We start from the raw sequence: 25,204 nt of genomic DNA, 5'->3' as shown, positions 1-25,204 counted from the left end.
GTAAAAATCAAACGACAAAAGTCACGTTAATAAATCGTATAATCGAGAGAGTCGAGCGACAAAAATCGCGTTAATCGATTACACAATCAAAAGAATCGATCGATAGGGATCACGTTAATTCATCGTACAATCGATAGGAACCAAACTAATTGAAATTTCCCATATATGGTTAAAAACATCGAAGCATCATCCTGTAAGTTAAAAGTCAACTGGGTCCAAACATCGAGGTGATCGTTTCGCTGAAATCGTTAAGGGGGACGAAAAGTTTACGGTGGCCCTCGAGCTGCGAAGGTGATCGAACCCAGCGCGGCGCAAGAACGAAAACTGCTTTGGCTTGTGCACGAGAGCGCGAGAACCGGAAACATGAAGAACGCTCACCCGATTATAACAGCCACGTCGTCGTCGAGCCTGGTCAATCCGGATTCTTCGTCTTCCAATGAACCTACGGAACCGATCATCAGATTGAAGCTGGACAAGCCGCTCCACTGGGAGTGGGAGCTGACCACGTCCGCGGACAAGCTTCCTGTCATCCAGCTGTTGGACAAGGATGGCCGTCTCCTGGTCGAGACGACTGGACGAACAGCGCAGCGGGCCAGAGGCTCTTTTCGTGAGGGTCTCAGCTCGCACGAGGAGTTTCCAAGCAGCAGATCCACAAGCGAGAAATCTTCTACCGTTCCTTCGCCCTTTTCATCTTCCTCCGCGTTTTCGACGATTGCGCTTCCTGCTCAAGGGAACAGGAACGTGGACGGATTCAGTACGAAGTTTGGATCTGTTCAATTTGGCTACAAACCGCGGAAATCAAAAAGCGAGGTCACGGTGAAGGAGAAGGAGAAGAAAAAGAAGAGTAGACATTCTGGTGGTTGCGAGAGCGCGTCGAGAGAGAGCAACGAGAAGGCAAATTCGAAAAGGTATTCCATAGGAGATTATCTAAGACAGCAAATTATAGACGACCTAAGAAATAAGAATACCGTGGGAAAGAGCGCCGAGGAGATCGCCAAGGAGAGGTGTAAGAAGGTGAAGGCTTATCTGAGGAGTCATAGCGAGACTCTGCCAAGATTGGTGCACGTGGAGGAAGAAGAACCTAACGAGGACCCACAATTAAAAATTAATGAGAACGACGATGAGATTCTTAGTCAGAGGATCAAAGACGGTTTGACCCGTCTCAGACAAGCAATTAAGCAGGAAGATGTGAGAAGCAAAAGAGGACGCAACGATGAGAACAATTCCGTGGACAACGAATCGCACGAAGCTTCTGACGAGACTTTGAAACCGGAAGACACCAACGTTAGCAGGAAGATTAAGAACGAAGAGCTAGAAAGGGTGAGATCGTTTCTGAGAAGGAAGATTCAACAGAGGATGGAACTGGAACAGTCGAGGAGTCTGAGTAACACGCGTCCAGGCGTTGGAATTCAGAAGAGGTACTCGGATTACAGGCAACCGGAGGATCCGCGAGGTTATCGTACCCGAAAGGTGCGCAGCGAGACGAGCGTCATCAGGTTCGATCCTGAGATTCTTCAGAAGGACAGGCAGAAAGCGGGCAGCAGCAGGCAGATCGAGAGGGAGAGATCGTTGAGGTCCGACAGGTCGCGTTCCAAAGATTCGTTCGGGCAAAAAGCGTACCGCCGTTCCAGGAGCGAGACGATCCTCGAGGCCGCGGAAACGACTGGCACGAATCGTCGACAAAGTTCCCAAACGAGAGAGCCCGCGGAGAAACGGAAGCTCTACCGAAAAACGAAGAGCGACGTGTTGCTGGGCCAGATGGGAGGCAGCCTGGACTCGGAGCAGGAGAATCCTCCGAGGCGTGTCGGGTGCCAGGACACCGTCGAAGAGTCCTGGCGCCAGTACAAGGAGAGAAAGAAGCACGAGAGACAGCATCGCGAATCAGACGCCAGAGAAGTCAAAGAGGAAGACTTTATGAGTAAACCGAGATGGAAAGATCTTCAGACGGATCTGTGTTCTTTTAAGAATTGCAAAGTCTGTCAGAACTTGCAGAATTGTTTGAATCCATTACTGAAACAAGGAAATAGTCCCGAGAATCAAGGAACTTCGGATGATGGTCGGGTTAACTTGGGCGATTCGTTCACTGTGATTTCTAACGACGCTTCTAACGGCTCTGTCAACGATAGGCCAAGTACCAGTTTACAGGAAAATTATCTGGTTGTTGATAAGAAGCCCGACACGTCTAGGAATCATATATTAGCGAAGGTTCAAGCGAAGAATCATGAAACTAATTCCTTTAACGTGAATTCTCCGGATTGTGGTTACAGCACAATTCCCAAGAAGGCCTTCAATGACTATAAGGAGCTATACACCCGGTCGAATGTGAAGAAAAGCGACACATTCAAGATCGTGGATGGTAGCGAGGAATTGCCATCTTTGGGGCAATGCGTGGAGCGAAGTGATTCGAAAGGAAATCTCGATGAACAATCTGCTGATAATACCGACTGTTCGAATAGTGGAGGCGTGTTAACGAACAAATCGAACGAGGACATTGCTAGAGATTACTTTAAGAGAGTGTACGAGCTGCTGAAAAAGAGGCAGGAGGAGGCGAAGAAGATAGCGGAGAAACAGGAAGCGGCGGGTTGCGACGATTCTTCGTCATCTAATTACAAGGAGAAAGTGCAAAAGAGGAGACTGCGACGGAAGAAAAAGGAACGGAGCACGCAAGGTAAGAAATGAACTACTTTGATGTTTTGTCGGTCTTTTTGAAATGCAGAAGCACGCTGTGAAGTGTGAAAGATGCTTTGTCGTGACGGAACTCAATGTGGTGCAAGTAATGAATAGGCCTCTAATTTTGTTTTGTCAGAGAGTTGCTTTCATTTAAAATTTGCAGAGGAGACGATATTAATGAGGGCGACTAAAATGCTTCTTAAATATCGCAATTTATTTAATCCATAGTTAATTCCATGTATTAATATCGAGTATTTTGGATAAAAATATTTTATGTACACATACGTGAATGCTTTTTTCTTTGAATTAAAACTATTTTAGATTTAAAAAAATTATTTCAATTCTTAGTTATCTTATCTCTATTTGATCATAGTGAAAAGTGTAGTCATTATTTCTTGGATATATAAAATTATGCAAATATTTCATTAAGTGTTAGAAATTTTAGTTTAAGAAAGTTAGAGTAAAATTATTCGACGTATGATATAATTCTAGTATGGTTAAAAAAGACGGTATTAATTGTTGCACTTATACATGGATACTTTTCTCGTTAAACTACTGTTCTTCCATTTAGTGAAACAGTTACAAAGCATAAAATTTTAAAAACGACATCTAAAATAAATTTTCTACCTACTCGAAATAAATTATGTGAATTTAACGCATCTCGGTAAGGAAAATAACTACGATAAACTCATCTACTAAAGATAAATGATAAATAAGTAATCGTCATCATCCTCTAACGATGTATTATCGCTATTATATTAAAAAAAAAAAAAAAACAACACGCTGACAAAAGCAAAGACAACCAACTTTTAATCTTCCGGAACATTTTCCAAGATAGATAGTTCCACTAACGTACTCTGTTAATTGCACATTTAATTAAAAGCGACAAGTTTCGTTCGAAGTGACAGCACTATTAAAACGCTTTGCACCGAACCTTACTTCGTAATTATACAAAGAGATAGAACTACGTAAAGCGAAAGACGAAGGGAAATGACTGCTACGAGAAACGAACTCTTTTAAGTGCCACAGAATTTCGACGATTTCGTGTCGCAGTGTCAAAGTGTCCGTAATTGTCTTGAAGCATGTGACCATGGTTACGTTACGTCTTTTCGCTAATGCGAAAACTTGCCCCTTAAAAGCTCAGCTTCCTATTCACCGCTATCCCGCCGTGTTTACGCGACGTTGGATTTCCTTCACGTTCTAGAAATATTCATCTTCGGCGTTATGACGAAACTTTCGCGTTATACGTCGCAACTTGCCGTTTTGTTAGTATTACACCGCGAACAATGTCGTTGCTCGATGCTACGAGGCTAATAATGGACGCAGGCGAGTTTAAAGGAAAGAAAGAAGCACAAGTGAAATGAACGTTGGGTTAATCGATGGGTCCCTCGTGTGTTTTTGCGTGGCAGGCGCTGTAAATCCTCAGGAAATCGCATGGGATAAAATAAAATCATTTCCATGCAAACGATTTGAGATGGTAGTGTAGGAGCTTTTCTGCGAATGTTGGTTTGCTTCGTTAAATGTAGAAGACCGGTTTAATCCTTTGGAAACGATTTGTTAAACAGTAAATACGATACTGTTCTTAGTTAAAATGTTGTATTTGGCATTTGTTCATTTTTCAGGGTACGTAGTTCTCCGTGTTTTTCTCTTTTAATCAAAGTTGTATTAAACATGATATTAAACGATAATTAAATGTTTTTAAATTGCACGAAGGAAAATGACGACACAAAAATGGTAAAACTTCAGACTTCTCGTATATTTTGAAATGAGATATTTTAATTAAAAAGAGTAGAATATAATGAGCTATAATATAAATATTATTTTATGATAGAGAAATGTTATCCATTTCTTTCTCTAATTTCTGTTCTTGTACTTTTTATATATTACTTCTTATACCTATATTATTTCCTCTATTACTGTTGGTAAAAATGACAAGAATCGTTATAAAATATTCAGTAATCTTTGTAATAGTTAGTTAGAGAAGTATTATTTATTATCAACGTAAGTACTTATTATCAAAATAATAAAAATGATATTAATTTTAGAATTATAGAATAGATAAGGAATTTCGTTTAGTACTTCGAGATAGCTATTTTAGAAATTTGATTTGGATTAGAAATTTGTAAGAAACCAAGGCTAGCTTCATAGTTAGTATTTTGCTATCTTTATCATTCTACTAGAGTCGTTATTATCAAGCATTTATTGTAATTTTTAATTCTTATGTTTTCTAGGAATGGAGAACTATTTTCCTGTAAGGGGAAAGTTATAATCGATTGATTTCCTTTCCAAAGAAAAATCTGACCAGAAAATTATATACTTATAGATATAAATAATCGATAAAGGAAGTGAATTCTTTTTCAAGATTTTATTTTACGACTATCTTTATGAGTATGTGTTTAAATTTTAAAATGCTACAAGTTTCGAATATTTAGAGAAATGGGAAGGACAAGTTTAGAAACACATGTATATTATTGTACATGAAATCGCTCGTTGGGTAACGAAACACATATCCAGAAACTAAATATGAAGGATTTCAAAAAAATATCTGCATTTCAAATTTTCCTTCCAATGACTTATTTTACTATAATTCGCAAGCTTTACCAAAAGACCAACTTAATGAATTTTCATATAAAATCTGTTACGTTTACGCTACAGTGGATACTTTCGTACCTTCTTTACATTGAAACGTCAATTGTAGGAGATGTCAGCTTTTTCATTTAGATCGATCACAATACCATAGATAATTTGCACACTGTTTTACGTGTGAAGAATTCTCGTGAAATTATTCTTTTATTATTAGTTATTTATAAGCAGTACTTTATTCTAAATACCTTATATATTTTATGCACATTCTCAGCATTCCAACACATCTAAATTTCATATATGTAAGTATATAAACTTCCACGGTCTATTCGTAAAAGCATAGAACAAAAATTTGAAAATTTCGATCAATACATAACATATACACATAAAATTTCATGCAGTTTCACATATACACATAAAAGTGTACAAATATACATATGAAAATGATTCTTGGTTTTCGTACATTCTTTTCGTACAGATAAACAGAGAGAGAGAGAGAGGAAATTCGATCATACTGATCAAATTTTAAAGAAAAGGAGGAAAACTTGAAGAAAGTACCAGAAAACGGAATAGGGGCGGAAGTATTAAGTTTCAGTGGTGCAACTTAATTTAATAAAGTATTAACTTGTAGAAGAATCTTAGTTTCTTCGATATAATTAGAATAGTTATACGATAAGAGTTCCTCCTTTATAATATAGAGTAGAATTTGTGGAATCTGTAGGATCAGTTTTTACTAGAAGAGAAATATTCTCGTAATCCCGATACGAAAGAAATCCACTAAAAAGAAAAAGATTCTGGCGATTCTAGATTCCACGTTATTTGAATTTGAAACGTATCTGCTTGATGAGATTGCCTCCTTGAGGTAAAAGTCACTGTTTGAATTTATAAAGAATGTTGGACTTTGCAAGAAGTTTCTAATAGATATTCTGAAAATGATGGGTATGAAAACGAAGACCATTCTATCGAGATTATAAAATTATAGTCTGTTTGAATCTTTCTTCCGAAATGTTCTTCCGAAACTATTAGTTATTAGTTCAATTATTAATTTATAAAAGTAATAACCGATCAGGAACACATGTTATAAGCCGTTATTAATATTTTGTGTCATTTTATTTCCTTTCGTTTTTTCAATTTTAATTTGCACGAAGAGATGAACCGGCGATTTAAAGTGACGCTAAAGTTTAACGTCAAATCAATAAATATATTTTACCTAATAAGATAATATATTTTTCCAAATATCAATTTGTTAGAATTACGTACTTTTTATTGTAACCGTAATTCTATTTCTATAGTTCGTTTTATCATCTTTTTAAATAATTTTTTTATTGTAATATGCTTTTATTGGAGGCATCTCATTTGATTGTTTCTATGTTTTCATAGAAAATTTTAGATTCCATACAAGTATCGTAACTTTTATGACAGTTATAAAAGAAATGGGTGTAATTTCTGCCAATTCATATAATTTATGATCGATATTCCAATAACAATGCCCTCCATCCGTTCAAATATTGATTTCCAAAGTAAGAACTAGTTTAACTAGTGCAATTGCTCTCCTTTAAACGATACATTAATAACGCAATTAATTATGATAATGAATCCAAATCAATCATAACTTTAACATAAATTAAACATAAATTTATAGGACGAATATTTATGAGACGCATAGGAGGCAGAAAAATACTAATCTTTGAAAGGCCAGACAATAATTTTTACAGTGTACAGGTACGTAGATGTTTTGAATGTTTGTCCATGAAATTCTTCTCGATAGATAATAAAAGTTGAAATAATAACGGAGTATATGTCATTGAAAACTTGGTCACGATCACGTAAGTTGTTAGATATAGCGGACATTCAATTCTCATTGGAAATTGGATTACGCGCTCTTTGAAGCTTTTAGTGATTTCTCGAGCCGGGTATTTCAACCAAATGTCCAGCGAAATAAAGGTCGGATTAAAGTGGCTTTTAAACGCTTGCTGACATTTCAGCTATCGTTCGATAACGTCGCAAACGAATTTGCAACCTGGAAATAAACCGAATAAATCGTCGAACTAATCGATAATACTTTGGCTAATTCGATTAACGTGGAATGCTGCGCGTTTCAAATTGTGTACACATATCGGTAGAGGAAGCTGGTTCGTCGATAAAGGAATAAGTGTAATTAACAAGGTAAAGATCAAACCGATATTTCTATATTCAATTTCAAGATATTTGAAATATATTTATGTTACGATATACAGAGAGAATATTCTGTTTTCTGATTATCTTAGTTTTAGTTAAATATCGATTGGTATCGGTTGCATCGAAGTATTTAAAAAATAATTAAAAAGATTATAGAGAAGAAAATAGTATAGAAAATACAATATCATAATTGAAAAGAGGAAGAATATCATAATATCATTATCATTATTGATACATCATCGCTTACATATAATACTTTTTTTTTTTTGACAAGGAAAAAAATGGTGAAACTTATGAAACGATACAAGAAGTATCCCGCTGATCGTCTTTTCTACGTTGTTCAAAATACCTACTTTAGCGAGATTAGCGAGAAATATAAAAAAATTATGTAATAACCAATTTCCGGAATTTGAAAGTCAAGGAATCGAAAATAATTACGTACTGAGGAAACGGTCTGAGAAAAGTTGACAGCGGGATAATTTTGGGCAGACGTCGTCATGGCCGTCTCATCTGACCGTCGCAGACAGCCGTTGGTCCTTGGTGACGGGCTTTCAGCCAAACAGATTAGTACCGCGCCTTCTACCAGGAAGTCTCGTGAAAATCAGCGGAAAGCTCCGCAACGAATCTCGTTGATACAATCTCCCTTTCAGCAGTTGTCTTTCGACTTTGGTCTTGTTTCTTGTCCCTCTGCGGGAAATGATCGTCGACTTCTTCTCAGAACCTTTCAGAGGACGAGATAATTGGCACAGTCTCCTTTCTCGTCAAACTTCCCTGTGAAACTGGGCTACGAACGATTGAAAAGGACAATGAGATTTGTTTTGGTTTCTGGTCCTTACTTTTGTCTCTTAACCGTTGAAAGATGATGCAGGCTTTATTGAGGTCTCATTTCAAGGGGAATCGAAACTTTCTAACGTAACAGAATTAGCAGAATAGGTTTTGTATATGTATCGTAGAGGCTGCAAAATCAAGTGTTTTTGTTCCAGCAATTAAGAAACGTTGCGAATGTCATCATGTGACTGTGAAATGTGTATGCATTTATGAAAAATTTACAGTGGCCACGAGAAGTATATTCAATTGTTTTTTTTATCAGGTTCTGCGTTTCATTTTCGCAGTATCGGATTTTTGTAGGCAGATAAAAGTGTTGTTAAATGATACACAATAAACTTGGATCTAATTAATTAGTAACAAAATCAATGCTGCAATAATAACTAAAATGGCTTGCGAATGCTTTTTACAGACACTGTATAGCTGCGAAAATTGAAAGAATACAATTGAATATACAAAATGTATAAAATAGACAAAATAGCGTACTCGTAATATCTACGTCGTAAAAGGAAAAGAAAATTTGATCATCCTTCGAAATGTGAAATAATTAGAAATTCGTTTGTAGTCTGAATAAAGAAAATTAAGTATTAAGGTATGATTAACTTGATTGATGGCTTATACAGCAATTGCATTTTTTATTCAAAGTGTGTGACAAGTGATTTGAAAAATCAATAAATACGTAAAAATAATGACTTTAGAATAAAGTACTATTTCCAGAATAGAACTGAGAAGAATAATAGAAACTGTAGATTGAGATTTAAAGCTTCGCGGCTATGTGATTTTTAAAAATAGAACAGGATCCTAATTTAGTGTCGTGACATAAAACTGAATGGGGTAGAAAATTAAGTTAAAAAAATACGGAAGCGAGATACATCTACTGGCAACGAATTTTTTGTAAGGATTTTCGAGCCTTTTCGGTAAGATTTATTCCTGTTTCCCTTTTCGATTTCATGTTTCTTTTCTAATTTGTTATTTCAATAAATTTTCAAGGAAATTTTAAATTACAGTTATGTACAGTCTCCTTTTTAAAACAATGAACTGTTAAAACCTACTGTTTGTAATAAACTAGGAAGGTAATGTTACAAAAGAATTATTTTTGACCTAAATAAGGTTCTCTAAGGCTCCTTAAGCTGTGTCTAATTATTTATAAACCTTTACAAAGCTAAATAAATATCATAGATATTACAAATAAAAACATTCTCATATATTCAAATTTAGATGAATGAGTCAGAATTATTTCTATTTTTAAATCAATCAAATTTTAAATAATCTGCAATTCTGTAGTCCAATATTATTTTCAAGTAATGTTGTCACTACCACATGGTTTAAATGCCGATCCAATATAACGTTACAAAAATGAGAGCAGAAACAATTATTGAAACGTTCCATTCATTTTAATTAATTATTTCTATCCAATAAATTAAACACAACTATTTAACCTACGCTCTCTGAGGTTAAATACTTTATAATACGATAACGGAAGGGTACAATAATACAATACAAAGATATAGATTCCTTCATAATTAATTAACCGCAGCATAATTATCACTTATTAATTTGTGATCTAAAATACAAATGTATCAATAGTTTATTGATATATTAAATCTCGTTTCGTCTTGAATGAAATGCTTATGAAACGTGATAGAATTAAATAATTAACAGAATAATCAACCATAGCTGTTTCAACTTGTGATTTTTAATAAAAGATGAATCGTAACCGATCGATCAAAATATCAAGACTCTTTTCTGTTTAGATTAAACATGTTCTTAGACTAAGCACGAGAAACAGGAAAATCTGTGACGGATTAAGGAATAGAAGAAACACATAGTCATTTATTAATGAAATGTCGCGGCTATGGCACGGCTAGACATCGCGACCCTCCACTAAATATTCAAGAGAGGAGCCGGAATACGGTAGATCCTCAGAGGCAAAATGAAACTCTTTTGATCGCGGCATATCCGCCGTCAAAGTGTCTGAGAGACGGCGAAAATCGTATTTTACTAGCGGCTATGTCGCTACTAAAGGAAGGATTACATTGGATTGGCAATGGTTCGCGTGTGCGTTAAGACGAGAATGGAACTTTTGAGCTTGTAAGTACTTCGCGTTGCTAGCTAATGCTGGATATGTGTAAGCTGTGGAAAGCTTATTACATAATTTACGGTATTCCCAATATGATAACAAAGCTGCCGTTTTAATAACACAATCATGCGTTTATGTACTTTAATCCGTTGTGTGTTGCATTATTAGACAGCAGATATTTATTCAGCTATGGGAAATACAACGCAAAAATTTGCAGAATGTACATAATACAGAAAACTGTCAAGTTGGAGCATAAGAGACGTTGTTTTTTTTTCCAGCTTTTTGTAGCTTTTCCAAGTCATCATACATAGACATATTTAACCAAAGTAATAACTTCTATTTTTTGTTGAATCAATGCACGTTCGTAATGATTAAATATGTACATAGTTTTATTCTTTCAAATTGAGGAAAATTATCAATCCTGCGATTAAACAAACCTTGAAATGGGTCTGTGAGTGTCTCTGTTTACGGTTCTGTAACCGTGTACATTAAAAAGGTTGTTTATAATAAATAGAATAGCGCGGATCTCTTTGACCTTCTTCAAACGCCTTAGGCACATGGGTATCGAAGAGACATAATCAAGATTTACGAAGAGTAGATAATCGACTGTTTACATATTTTCTTAAAATGTATACTTGTACTAAACATTTCCCAGTACGTTTGTAATTTGATCAATGTTGTCGGATTACATTGTGTTATGTTTGAGTGTTTTCTATGACACACACGAGCTACTGTATTATAGAATGTCATCGAATATTATGATTATTTATAACGACCAACAATGTGGTCGTAATATTTCTATGATAAATTTTAGTAACGTCAAGTAGACGTGATTTATGGAAAATGTCTCCTTTTCTCTTCTGTTTCTTTCTTTAATACGGTTGATATATAATGATACAATGACAAAATTATTTTTTATCAGTACTTTCTCATCGGTAATTTCACAATTTCGGGATAGAAATATACAATTTCCAGACTAGATTAATTATAGAAAATTTAGTTTATGTATTCTGAACACTTTACCCGTAAAATATATATCTTTTTTTAACAGAAGAACACAGATATATAAAAATTGAAAGAAATATCGAATTTGTATGTTTTAGAGGAATTATTATAATAACGTCATAACATTGAAAAGGTTGCTCTGAAAATGTAATATTTGAATAGAAGGGCATGCTCGTCAACGTTGCTTTCATTGCCTTGATAAAGCGGTCGTTTGAAATATTGTGTATAGCTAGAATAATTTGCGAAACTGGAATGGTTTGTCCGTTGGTGCTTGAAATATCTTTTAATTGAGAAATTTGATGAATTATTCATGATCCTGGCATTGTGTTTGATATTTTTATTAATACTCTTATGCAGTACCATTCGATCAACGCGTTAATATGTGGAAAATTTCTTGCAAAACCGGCATTAGTGGAATAGCGTGATACGAATTCTGTGGCTTTGCTATATTTGGCAGAATTCTACCAAAGCAAGAGAAACTTCTGTGTAGCCTGACTCTGCAGAACTAATTTCCCAAACGTGCTCGTATATTGCTAATTACTGGCGGAATTACTGTATTTAAAATATTAATTTTGCTAAACCGGAGATAATTATAATTTCAAGTCTTTAGACTTGCCAGAAAATATTCTACGTTTCTTCGATTCTTCGTTCTATTTATTTTTTTCATTATTCGTATTACATTCCTATATACTTCTTCCATATACATATTTCGTATATACACTTGTATATGTATCTGTATTTCATATACCAAACATGTGTAAAAGGACAGCAATTAATTTTACGTATAATGCCAAATCCTTGAAATCCCATATCCAAAGAAACGCTACGTATTATTTTAAAAAATGTTGAAGAATTTGAATTCGTTAAATTCAGATACGAGTTTTCAAAAAATACATAATAAATCCCTGAAGGTTTATAAAATGTCAACCAAATAACTAATATCACGATAATCAATATTTTTTTAATATTCAACAAAGTGGTAGAAACGCGTATTTAGTTTAAAAAAATATAAAAAATATAAAAAATAGGAAAATATAAAAAAATAGGAAAACATGACCTACTTCTTTCGTACTTTTCTTGTATTTCGTTGTTATTATACGTTGATGTTCAGTAAGAGAATAAAAATTTATATACATTTCATACTTTAACTTGAATGTCATCATTGACATCATACGTGACGTGTTTTTTTGTTAATATCAAGAAAGAGGAGAAACACGATAATTTGCAATTCCTGTTTATTTTCAGTAGAAAAGCATTAAATAATATGGAAAATCAGGAGAAATATAAATTCATCTCGCTGTTTCCGTGTAGCCTTTACGTTTATTTTCATTAAAATGTTGCAAAATATATATTTTTTTGTATCTGATAGCGGAAATCCTGAGATCTTTAGAATAAAGAGATAATTAGTTTCTAAATCATTCATTTTGAATTCTTAATGATTTCATTCAAATTGTTCAAATCCTCGATACGCATCAGTTTCTCTTGTTTTATCGAACCCACCAAGTATCTGATCATAATCGTTTGCAATTTATGCCTGTTCTATCGGTTCCAGAAGCGTCGTGCACGAATCGAACGAAATGTTCGAGCGTGAAATGGATATTACAACATAACAATTCAGCCAGCTCGTATTCAAAACGCATTTCGCATATCGTTCTGGCGACGCTGCTTGCGTTTCTGTTGGAACTGTTGGCATTACATCTAAAGTGTTTAGTAGTTCTTGTCGCGTAACTATCGGTTTGATCTCGACGTTAGCGTACGGACGTTTGCATGTAAACGGAAACATCAACTTGTTGCTAGACGCGCGGGGTGATACAGCATTTGACGTTGGCAAAGGAACAATTGGCGAGCGCCATTCCTTCTGCTATAAATCGCGTTTCGTTTAAACATTCTCGGGATATTTGCAGCGCGCGGAATTCGAACCATCTTTCTCCATAATCTTTCCTGCAGTAAGAATGGATGTGAAACAAATTGAAATCTTGTATTTCGGTTTTTAACGAATAGCTAAAGCTTTTTCCCAAAGCAAATATTTATGAATGCGTTAATAATTCACTAATAATAATAATTCATTACGGAATTAACTATATTAGTAAAGTATGGTTTGTAATATTAGTAATTCGACAAATTAGAAATTATAGCTTTTGAATTTCTATAATTTTGCAATTTTAAGGTACGTAGGACAATCAAATGGCAATTTGTTAAATTCTTTTGCACAATTCAATTTCTTTCGTTATGAAATTTACTGCTGTTACGGAAAAATTTGTATTAATACTGATAATTTATCAAATTTCACTGGCACAGAACACATGGAAAGATTAAATCGGTTTGATAAGAAGTAAATGCGAAAAATACAATCAAGAATTTAATTTCTTATATAGTAGAAAAAAATGAAGAGATGTTACTGGGAAAAGAATATTTAGCAATCTATTTGTCAATATTTGTTAAATATTATAGTTTAAATTTTCCATATATATTGTATTTGCGTATATATTTACATATATGTACACACATATTTATATCATAGCATTTTACATCTGAAGAAGTTCAGTATTTTTAGTTAGTTCAACATTATTATGTTTGCTTGGAAACTTTTTGCCAAGCGTAATAGAATTTTGAGATTCACGATGATTTTTACTTTCACGAAGTTTTTTAAAATAGCAGAAGACTTCATAATAGTTTACTATCGTGACACGAAACATAGCTACGTAGGGTCAACTTCAAGAGTTATAAAAATAAAATGCACAGACCTATGACAATCGTTCTCTACTTTTTGCGATCTTTCTTTCTGGATGAGTTTCCTCTTATTTAGTTTCCCTTAGTTTCATAAGTCGAATGAGATTTTAAAGAGTCGTGACCTAAAATGTATTTTGCTTTTTTACCTTTCCCCGGAGTCGGTGTAATTTTAAAATTACACTTTGTAAGAAATGTGAAAGAAGAAATATCATGGAAAAACATGCGCAGCTTTTACATGCTCCCATAGATTAGAAAAATAAGTGGTGAATTTTAACTTCGAACTTCATGTTTCTTTAAAACTTTACGAGTATGTGCTAGTTGTAACGACAATATATTTGCGCTTATATTTAGTAACTTAGTAACTTATATTTAGTATATTTAGATGTTTCAAAGAAAATTAAAGGAAAAGAGAACGAAATAGAATGAAATCGGTTCTCGCCTTTGTTATTATTTCTGTGAAACAAAAACATAATATTACGCACAATGTCTTTCGGACTTTATATTTCAATATCTTCCAGATTGTTTGTAAAAATCCGCATGAAATTGACCAGAGAAAAACTCGCTTTGAACAATTTTTCCGCTTTCTCGTGCAGGAATTTTTATTTCAAATTTCCTGGTTTTCTGGTATAGATATTTGTTGGAATATTTTACAGCTTCAAATAGAAACGAGATTTCTCTGAAATCTTTTGTCTTCTTATTATCAAGGTGAATATGGAGTCGGATAAAATCTTATTTATGATATTTGGTTAATACGTACCTACTATATTTTTGGTACGTGTTTATACGTGGCATGCAACGTAAATGTATCGCAGAGTTGAAATTTTTCAAGCACCTACACATGCAGCGGTGCGCAGCGGTTCTAATCATTGCAAGTAAATTGCTGCTATCCAAGCTGGTTCTTGCAATCCTGTATCAAAGCCTCTTCCGTACGATAAGGAGGGATTAACGAGAGTCCCTTGTGGGCTTCTCCCTTTAATCAAAACACGCATCGTATCAACGAGGGTACAGGTTGTACACGATGTATGTTCACGGTACGTGCACGCAAACCAAACTCAGACCAAAATGGTCGGCTAAAAGAGGCGCAGAAACGGAAACAAGAAGCTTGATTCAACGTGAAAACGTGCATTGGGATGCAATTATTTTGTAATTTTTCTCAATAATATCTTGTTAAGTAGATTCGTTCTTTTGACAGATTCTATTTTACAGCTTTTGCGTCCGCAGAATAGATGGTATACGTATATGGTTTGAAATTGAGGGAGAAAAACGTGAATCTTGTTTGATGAGATATTTAAAATTAAAAAGTTAATGAACTTCTTTTGTGTATTTTATCTTCTGTGTATTTATGTGTTATAGTACTGTAAAATAATTTTATATAAATGTACAAAGTATATGTTTATTTTTATTTTAGCTTCTGCATATTAAGAAACTGAGGATCTTTGTGCAAAGTTAAACATATGTTATACCGTTTAGGGGGTGAAGCGAATCTCTATTTAAATTTCATTTTATCGTTCTCGTAAAAATGTAATTTGCAGAAATATCCGCAATCTAAATATTAATTATTTTTATCCATAAAATATCCAATAATTCGTGTATTTAATTTCTGACTAGGTATAGGTTTAATGATTGAACATTTTATTGCTTGCAAATTAAAGTAAATTTAATATAAGTAAAATATATTTGTCGAATAGCAAAATAGTTGTTTCTTCGTTCCATTTACCTATAAAAGAGTAGAAACTTCTAAATTTATAAAACTATCAATCATTAGAGGAATGTTATTAAAAATCCTTAGTTTCTTATCGATCAGTAGATTAATTGGTTTATTAAGATAACTTTTATACATGTAATAATAGTTAATGATAAAGTTATTACTATCAGTTTCATATATTAATGGATAATATTAATGAAACAACTTCTCTGTTTAAAGAATTATTTTTTCAAATTGTGGAATTTTTATTAAATTTTTTGAAGATTATTCTTCTTATTCTATCGTAGAAAGCTAGTCTTTGGTTAGGAAAGGATGACGGAAGAAAAGTAGTTTCTATCCTATCAACGAAAGGTCACCTCGTTTCCTCGAATTTAAGGTTCGTGTAATCCTAGAAGTGCTTATGTAGGATGTTACACTCTCAACTTACTCGTCAGCATCTCCAAAAAATAGGATTCTCTAAAAACGGATTGTTGAGCTTCGGCAATGAGATCTCATGTACAAGAAGTTTATATCCTAATAAGGTTCTCAAAAGGTGATTATCATTCTCTTGATCTCCGGAATTATTTTACGACCATAGTTCCTTTGACTAAAAATATTACAACGCGGAGGTATAATACCTTGAATCATTTTGCACCTGTTCCTTGAAATGTGACAAATAGATCGCAGATGTATGTAAGTTCATATTTTTTATGAATATGGTTAAATAATACAACGAGTATTTTACTTTAAATATTTTATATATTTTTACATGTCATTATACGCTCCATATATTTTCGTATATTTATTTTCCATAAATGAATAAATATCTGCAGTCTAATGATAAATCAAACATTGCAACAGAAAAGATTTTTAAAAGAAATCAATCTTTTCTAAAAAAAAAATGGTAGAACTTATTCGATGATAAATTTAGAAAAAGGTAACTTCTTTTCGGAAAGCAAAATATCTAATTTTGAAAAATTAAAAATAAATTTATTTATGTATAATGATATGTTACTCCTTGTCTTACGGTAGATGTAAAAGAAAAATAACTTTAATTTATTGTAAAATATATATGTTTATCTGATTCATTTGAATATAGTTTCACAAGTGATGAAGCAACTAAAATATCTGGAATATTCCATTTTGTCATGACACAAAAGATTTTATAACGCTCGAAGATGACTTTTGGGAGATGAAGAAATTATTTTTGTCGCATATAAGAAGCACGGCCAATTTTCTGCGGTCAAGGATTATTTTCGGAAGCAAACACGACGGTAATTTGTCTATACGCATAGCCGACTTTATTTTACTCGAATAAAATATTTAGACTATATTAATAAATCCCAACGATACGAACGAGATTCTACATAAAAGTTAGTTGTTTGCCAAACTCGTGTATTTACTACATCATTTGTACATATACACATTTTCTACGAAACGGATCATTCTTTCTCTATTAAATATAAATAGACCTACATCTCACAACCTACCACAGTCTGCTTCCTATGCGAAATAAAAAGTAAAAAGAAGATTAAAACTATAAAGGAAAGGAATTTTATAAGACTTTAAACATATTTTTCTGCTAAAATTTTCATTCTATGCGATGTTTTCTATTTTCATTTTTTGACTTTGTTTGATAAAGGTAAAGATAATTTGATTTTCCTTCTATTCATGTCAGATATCATTAGGTACTACCAATCTTCAACTGATCAAAGAATACAAGAACACAAAGTTCACATTTAATTCAAACAACATTTAATGCAAGTACAAATACGTCATTTTGACGTCCTTTCTATCGTATGAATTTTTGAGACTTTCTGACAGTTCACTACCAGAATCACCAGTTTCCCGTATAATACACGTCTTATAATATTTGTAATATTACTATATAATAACATACTGTCGTTAGTAAAACAAAAATATTTAACACTCAAGAAAAAAGTTATTGATAATTAAACTCCGATACTGGATTATACAAAATATCGTATGCCAAATTTATCGACGAATAGAAAATAAGATATCCTGTCAAAGCGGAAAATTCAAAACGGAGCGTGTCGACTGTCCATTAACTTATCAATTTAAAAATTCGAAAGAACTACAAATTGTGTACGACATTACGTTTATATCGATTCGACGATACACAGGTACGTACGATTTTCATGCTCGTTTCGAAGAAAACGAACACAAACTGTATTGTTTTACGACGTCTTCTTCGAAAGTGAATTTGGCGATGGGCCAGGCGTGGTTCGCCGAGTCGTCGTTGATTTTACTTCATGACAGGGTAATAGATTTCGCATGTCGGAACAAATATTGAAATGAGACTAGGAGAAAAAAATGGACGCAGTGCACGAGGCCAGGCTGTACCTTGTTACCTAATTTCCCGGCACGAATCGATCGGAAGGACGAACTTTTTATTTCCGGCTAATTGGCAGCTCATTATTTCGAGATCGAACTCGAGGTACTCGCGCATGAGTCACTGGCGAATTATCGATAGAGACATCGATGACGTACACAGGATGTCCTGAATTCGAACGTGATCGTTTTGACGTCGTTCTAATCCATCAAGAAGACTTGTTTAGGGATAGATGGAAACATTGAACTTCTAGCATCTTGGCATTGAGTTGGTGTGAGTAGACTTTGGCGTGTTGGATGAATACGAAAAGTGATATGATAATAAATGTGTATATTTAGTTTATTAAGGTGTAACGTTCCGTTAACATACCAATATTTCATTTATAATTTTCTTTTCAGTTATTTATGTTTCAGTTATTCTTATGATTATTAAATTCTCCTTGAATCTTTTAACATTCTAGTTATGGGAGATAATTTTAAGAATATACGTAATATATTTTTCGTGATTATTTTTCTTTTTATTATTATTATTAATATTATTATTTTGATCTGTATAAAACTTTACTAAATGCACTTTACTAAAACATTATTTTGAGGAAATTAGGGTATCTATTTATATAATAGTAAACATTGACATTTTTAAATCATGGAAGTTTTTCTTGGATTTCTGCAAAATATCTATCGATCTAATACACTATTGTCTCTATACTATACGCAATTGATCGAAAATCGCGATTCCCTGACGATGAATTATCGCATAGAGTGTAGGGCACTCGATTGTATGTATGTGATAGATGTGACTCACCATTTTTCCGGATATGAAGGAAAATCCGAGTGAAAGAGAGAGAGAGAGAAAGAGAGAGAAAGAGAGAGGGAGAGAAATCCGAAAGTGGGCTTGACGAAAAGAAACATATTGGTTGGATAATGTTAATGCAACAACGCACTTTTTTCTTTTTCCATTTCTCGTTGCACGAATCTTTTATCAGTGTAATAGCGAAGCATTTCTGATTAAAACAGAACCAAACACGATATATGTAATTTGAAGCATATTTGATTATTTAATGATGTTAACTTATTTTCTTTCGTCTATTAAATATATGTACATACATGGAAATGAGATTTAAACTATATCGTGTTTGGTCTCATTTTAATCGGAAAAATTTGACAAATACTTCAGTAAAAGTTTTATTTAAAAAGAATCAGAAATAAAAAGGTTTCGTTATTGTCTCACGAATAATTAATATTGTTTCATGGACAACTGAATTCGGTTTAGGTCGCACTACACAGCCGTCGAACTTCATGGTGTGTCAAAGGGAATACTATGACCCATTGAAAGGAACTTGGTCCTAGATGTGGGGGTGACTACCGGTCATTTATGAGGAACAGGCGATCAATAATCGACTGTACAGTTTTTGTTTCTTGATGAAACAATATGCAAGTTACTTTATGTACCTTTTTCAACAATGTTGCATTTATGCAAACTTTATTCATTATTCCACTGTTTAGTTTTCGTAAGATGGTTAAGAAGTGTGATTTTTGAAAATATTTGTTAAGCAGAATACTATATAGCGGCAATGAGTATTTAATTCAAATATGTAGAAAGGAGCAATCTTTTTTACAAATGAATCTTATCCTTTTTCAAATGTTATTAATATTTTATTTTATATTAATTCATCCTATATAGAAAAAGTTCTGGGTTTACAATTTATGCTATTAACAATGCACGAATTTACTTATATAAGAATTTACCTATAAAAGAATTTTTTCTGATAAAAGATTTCGTTTTCTAAAAACATTTTATATGTTTTAATAAACAGGAAAAAGTATTTTATTTAATATTTTACTTGGAAAAGATCTTTTAAAAGGCACCATTTTCGGATATTCTTATCTGAGAAACTACTGTATTACAGAAAGTACTGTATTGCAGTACAATAGAGTACAAATGATAACGGTCATGCGTGATAATTAATACAAATGATCTTTTGTGTTGCTAACTTCCGTTCGATTGACTCATCTATTACAGTTACACCAAGCAACTTCTACCTACTATTCCAGTATCAAAGCATTCATTTATGACATGGTATTGTTTAAAAGGTTATAAGCTACAAAGAACAGGTATTAATCTTTTTATAACAAAGTGTCATGTTTTCAGAAATTGACAATTTGTTAAAATATAATGGAAATTTATTTTCACGTTCATACATTTTTACCAGTATAAAAATTACACGCTCAACATTACAATTTAATTTAAATTTTATACATTTTATATTGTGATTGAAATCTTATTTGATTGAATTGTGATATTTTCATTGATATCAAAATTTTTAACATTTATTTAGTATATCAGTTAGAATTTTAATTCAGGAAAAGAATGAATTTCTGCATGAAAATTAAAAAGTCTTAGAATTTCAATTTAGTTCGAAAGCTTCAGTGTTAAATACTTCTATGTTCCGTCCTTTGCTTAATTTGTCTTTAACTAAGACCTAATAATTCCATCAGTGTTCGTAAATGCTTGAAAATACTATACAATAGTATCAGCTTCTTTTTAAAACATTTTATAGTGAAATCTTTATAAAATTGTAATATTTTTTAGATAATTTGAATTCATTATATTATACATCATACATTGTAATCATTTCTAATTAAGTTACTTTTGCGATGTTTAACTTTATTTTACGTATATTCTTATAACTCTCTAAGTTACGGCGCGTAAGATGGTCCGTGCGCCGTCTGAATCTTTATACTATATACTGATCTATTATATATTATATACTGATCTACTATATACTATATAGTATAAACTGACTCTTTTGAAGTAATCTTAATAGCTTGAAGGAATCTCTAATCCTGTAAGTGTTTTCGGTTTACGGATAGTCCTTAGAACAAACCTTAGGTTTATTGTGTGCTATTACAAATTACGGAAAAAGGGGGAAGTTATTTTTCCAATAAACAATGTCACCCACGAGCCATGTTTGTAGGAGGCTTCCTCCTCCTATCTTCATTTATTAACGTTGGCTATAACCAATGGGCATCGCGGATCGCCACCCTCACTTTCCTAACGAAAAGTGTGAACAACGAATTCGCGTTTTTCGTTCAAAAAGCACACCCACACCGAGATTTCTTTCTGTGACGACATTCGACACCGCAAATATCACCACTCGACACTATGTAGCGTCGGACGACGGCAGCGCAGTGGTTAGCGCCTTAGACTACAAACGTTCGGATCCCGGATTCAAATTTCGGCGCCCGTATTTTTCCGAAGTCCGATTTTTCTTCCACGACATCTGAGTAAAAAGAAGAAAATACAGCAGTACACCGGCAAGCGACATCTACAGCCAGCAGCTATAATTATCACGGATATTTGAAAGAGAAGATGGAGAAGATGGAGAGAAAAGGAAAAAAAATGTATTTCGTCCAGAGCCTGCTAGTGGACTCATCAGTAAGGTTACCCAGCAAACTCATGTCTTAGACACAATGGAACAAATGAAGAGGGAGGAAAGACACATTAGTGTATATACATGGTAGGAATATTGTGCAGTGGGGATGGTCCTCCCTCCCATCTTCAATGTCTCACATTGTTGCGCAGTATCCAAGGCCGGATTTCTTCTACCAATCTCAAGCCGACGTTTCCCAAGGTTTCGGACAGACATCCCCTAACATTTGGCACAAGGATGCCCCCTTGGGGGAATGCTGTGAAGGAGTGCTGCAAGAACAATAAGAACACCTATATTTACATATCCAGTTCTTCAGCACTCCTTCAATTCCTCGTCGCCCATATCAATCCCCTCCATCTTCCTTTCTGTCAATCCATGCCCGCTGTGATGTTAATGCGAAGAGGAAGGGCGATGGATGGATGTAGGTGGACAAATAAAGGAAGTGGAGGAAAGAGTGAAAAGTAGTGTTTCGTCCGAGATCTGCCAGTATGGACTCTTCAGTAAGGCACAACTAACAGATCTGTACCTTAGAACACTACTGGGATACGAAAACTTGTGTTGGAGTTATATTTATAGAAACAAACAGTGTCAATGTGACCACTAGTGAGGAAGCATTAACATCGCTAGGCCCTATGTTGATATTGATGGCCCTCTGGTGACAAATGTAAGACGTATTCTACAAACGTAATTTAAATTTAAACCATTATCATGAGTTATGAATAAATTGCACATTTATAATAAATTTAAAAGTGTAGAAATACACAGATTGCATAGAATATAATGTGTAAAGATATTGAAAATAGTTTCTTTTATATTGTTAAGGATTAACGTAATAAATGAGTTATGATTGTATTGAATGAAAGAAATTTCTATTTAAGTTCAATTTTCATAATTGTATTTCTGTTATAATGTTAAATAAAGCTACGAATTTATATAAACATCCACGGTCTAATCATAATAGAGAATCTAATATAAACCAAATTAGAAGAGTATGAAACAAAATATATCGGACGTTAGTGAATTCCTGTTTACAACATCGTTAACGCGATATGTTTCAAAGGAAAAAACAAAAGAAAAAACAGTGCACGGTAATGTTTTTCTGGTTTTTTCCATATTGTTCACGTACGCAGCATCGCGATGAATCGAACTGTTGAATCTCAGTGACAAATAACAGGAATTACGTGCTGGATGCTAGAGGACCTCTATTTGCGCGTTCAATTGCTCGCGTTAGACTTGTACACGGTAATTATACAAAAACACGATGCAACGATTATTGAAAAAGTATTGGATGAACGAAATGTTGATGGAAGCTGTTACGATCGGCAAGTCGTAGACCTCCGTTACAGATGTTTCTTACATTTTAAACGTTTTTTGATTCAACAGAATTATGTAATTGTAAAAGATCGATTATGTAAAATAAAGTTTCTGATGGTATTGTGAAAAAGACTTTTTATATGAATACTATGCATATTCTCTATATTCCTGCACCATTAAATTTCATCATGTGTCTCAATTGTCTCAAATCATACAAGAAGCGTTCTAGAGTCATATCTATTTGAATGATTACATCATCTAGTTTGATATCACAGAGTTACACGTGCTGTGCACGTTTACCGCTTTACAAACTTTCCAACTTGTAACATACACGTTTTGGTAGACAACGTGCATTCTATGCCTCTGAAACAGATTTATAACAATTTCGTGAATTCTGAGATATCTAAAGCTGTACAAGTAGTAGGATTTGCATCTTGTTTCGTATACGTCCTCACGGATTTTCGGATTTCTTGGAAGAAGAACAAGATAGCTTGAACTATAACACGATGACTAATTTGCACTTGCTTTTTTATTATAGAAAACGTTGAAGATTCATAGTTGCATAAAATGGATACATATGGATATATATGTTCGAGTAGTAGTAGAGAGATATAGGGCAATATTTTTTGATAAAGCTTTGTACAAACTTTAAAAGACTTTGTATAGACTGTAAAAAGAGGTAATTTGATGTTTTCCGAAATGATGGAATTCTGATTATTTGGAATAATTAGACCAAATGACATCTATTTCTTGAAAAAATGTTAAACAACGATATAGATTTTAAAAAAGCAATTTTAATGTAATATATTTTACATTGTAGAATTCGTATTTTAATTTGCTTTATGTTGTGAATCCGTGAATTTCTTTAACTATCTCGGTTTCATAAAACGTTCGTGGAGAATTCGTGTATCGTATATAATAATGCTTATTTCTCTGAAATATTATTGTACAACGATGTATTTATTGAAAGCTATAAATGAAACGAAAAATTATGTAAAGAAGAGAAATAATTCAACGAAGACTATAAAAGGCGATAGACGATACGATCGCTACACAGTCGATGTACGGCTTAATTACATCATACCGGGCACTATATCGATTCATGTAATTGTATTAGAAATGCATGAATCAATTGCAGACATCACCTTGTTAAAATTAAAAAGTAAAGAGTAATTTAAGAATCTCAATGCTTTGAGATAATGCTCGTCGTGTTTATTGTACAAGGTCGCACGATTATATTTGCAAGAAATGCTTTAAATAATCGCTTATGAATCTTCACCAAAGGGTTAAAGTAGAAATAAAAAATATAGAAACTTTAGAAATGATTCTTTCAGAAATGAAATCTATATTTTATATATTTATAAATTTATATTTATTATACGTATGTAATAATTATATAATAATAATAATGAATATATGTTTGTAGATATCTGTTTTTTAATGTTTTCAATCTTATTTTATTTAAGAATAGCTATTCTTGCTAATTATGATATCACTTTGTAGAATATAAAAAATTACATTAATTTAAAATATTTTTATAAAACATAACAAACTGAAACGTGTACCACGAAAATAAAATAGTTTAATGAATATATATATGTATATGTATTTCACACCGTGCATATAATATTTCAATGTATATTATTTATTCTTTTATAAATTAAATAGCCAGAGTAATTATAGCATACGATTTTTTTAAAAAAAATAAAGACAAAGTTTTTACGTTACAGTGTTACAATACGTACATTGTTTATATATGCAATTATATATTTAAGTCGAAAATAAATATTCCGAACAATTAATCTAGCTTTATTCTAATTGCGTGTGAAAATAATTGCAATGATTAATGATAACGTACAACGAATTGCGAATTAAAATTCCTGATAAGATACAAATCTTCAGCAAAATTTGAACGTGCAGGATTAATTAGCAATCGTTATTTACGCGATGCATTGTTACAAGATATATGCCAGCTAGTATAATTCTGTAACATGTCAGATTGGTTAATAAAATAATCAGTCTTAGCAATACTAGGTCGTCCCACTTCTTCTCTGACGTCAGATCGCAGTCTTTAAGTGTTACAAATGTGGATGTCCAGTAATAATCTTTCATTAATTATTCATTGAAGACCGATAGTTGTGTCATTAATGCGAGTTAAAATCTACGATTGCATGGAATACAGAAGGGTCGTCGAGGAAGGAGCATTTTCAAACAAAGTGAAATTGAAAAAGTAAATTAAGAAGTTTTTGAAAAACGCAATTACTAGAACTTTACTTGTATATTACACTTGAATTTTATTGTACTTTAACTTTGTTGCACTTTATCGTACTTTCTTTATAGCAGAATATT

General features: G+C 33.1%; 1 protein-coding gene across 1 annotated transcript in view; it reads left to right on the top strand.

Annotated features, from left to right (window-relative positions):
- The window catches only part of LOC117230867, a 223,942-nt gene continuing 198,738 nt past the window's right edge, over positions 1-25,204 (top strand). Inside the window, exon 1 of the mRNA XM_033488747.1 lies at positions 1-2,668. Coding sequence (XP_033344638.1) covers positions 364-2,668 — 2,305 coding nt within the window. The 5' untranslated portion in view covers positions 1-363. The remainder of the gene's footprint in view (positions 2,669-25,204) is intronic.

The sequence above is a fragment of the Bombus vosnesenskii genome, unplaced genomic scaffold (genome assembly GCF_011952255.1).
Source record: "Bombus vosnesenskii isolate JDL3184/JDL3185 unplaced genomic scaffold, Bvos_JDL3184-5_v1.1 scf7180000013263, whole genome shotgun sequence".
Classification (NCBI taxonomy): Eukaryota; Metazoa; Arthropoda; class Insecta; order Hymenoptera; family Apidae; genus Bombus; species Bombus vosnesenskii.
The sequence above is the reverse complement of the archived record's forward strand: the minus strand, read 5'-3'. Positions and strand labels throughout refer to the sequence as shown.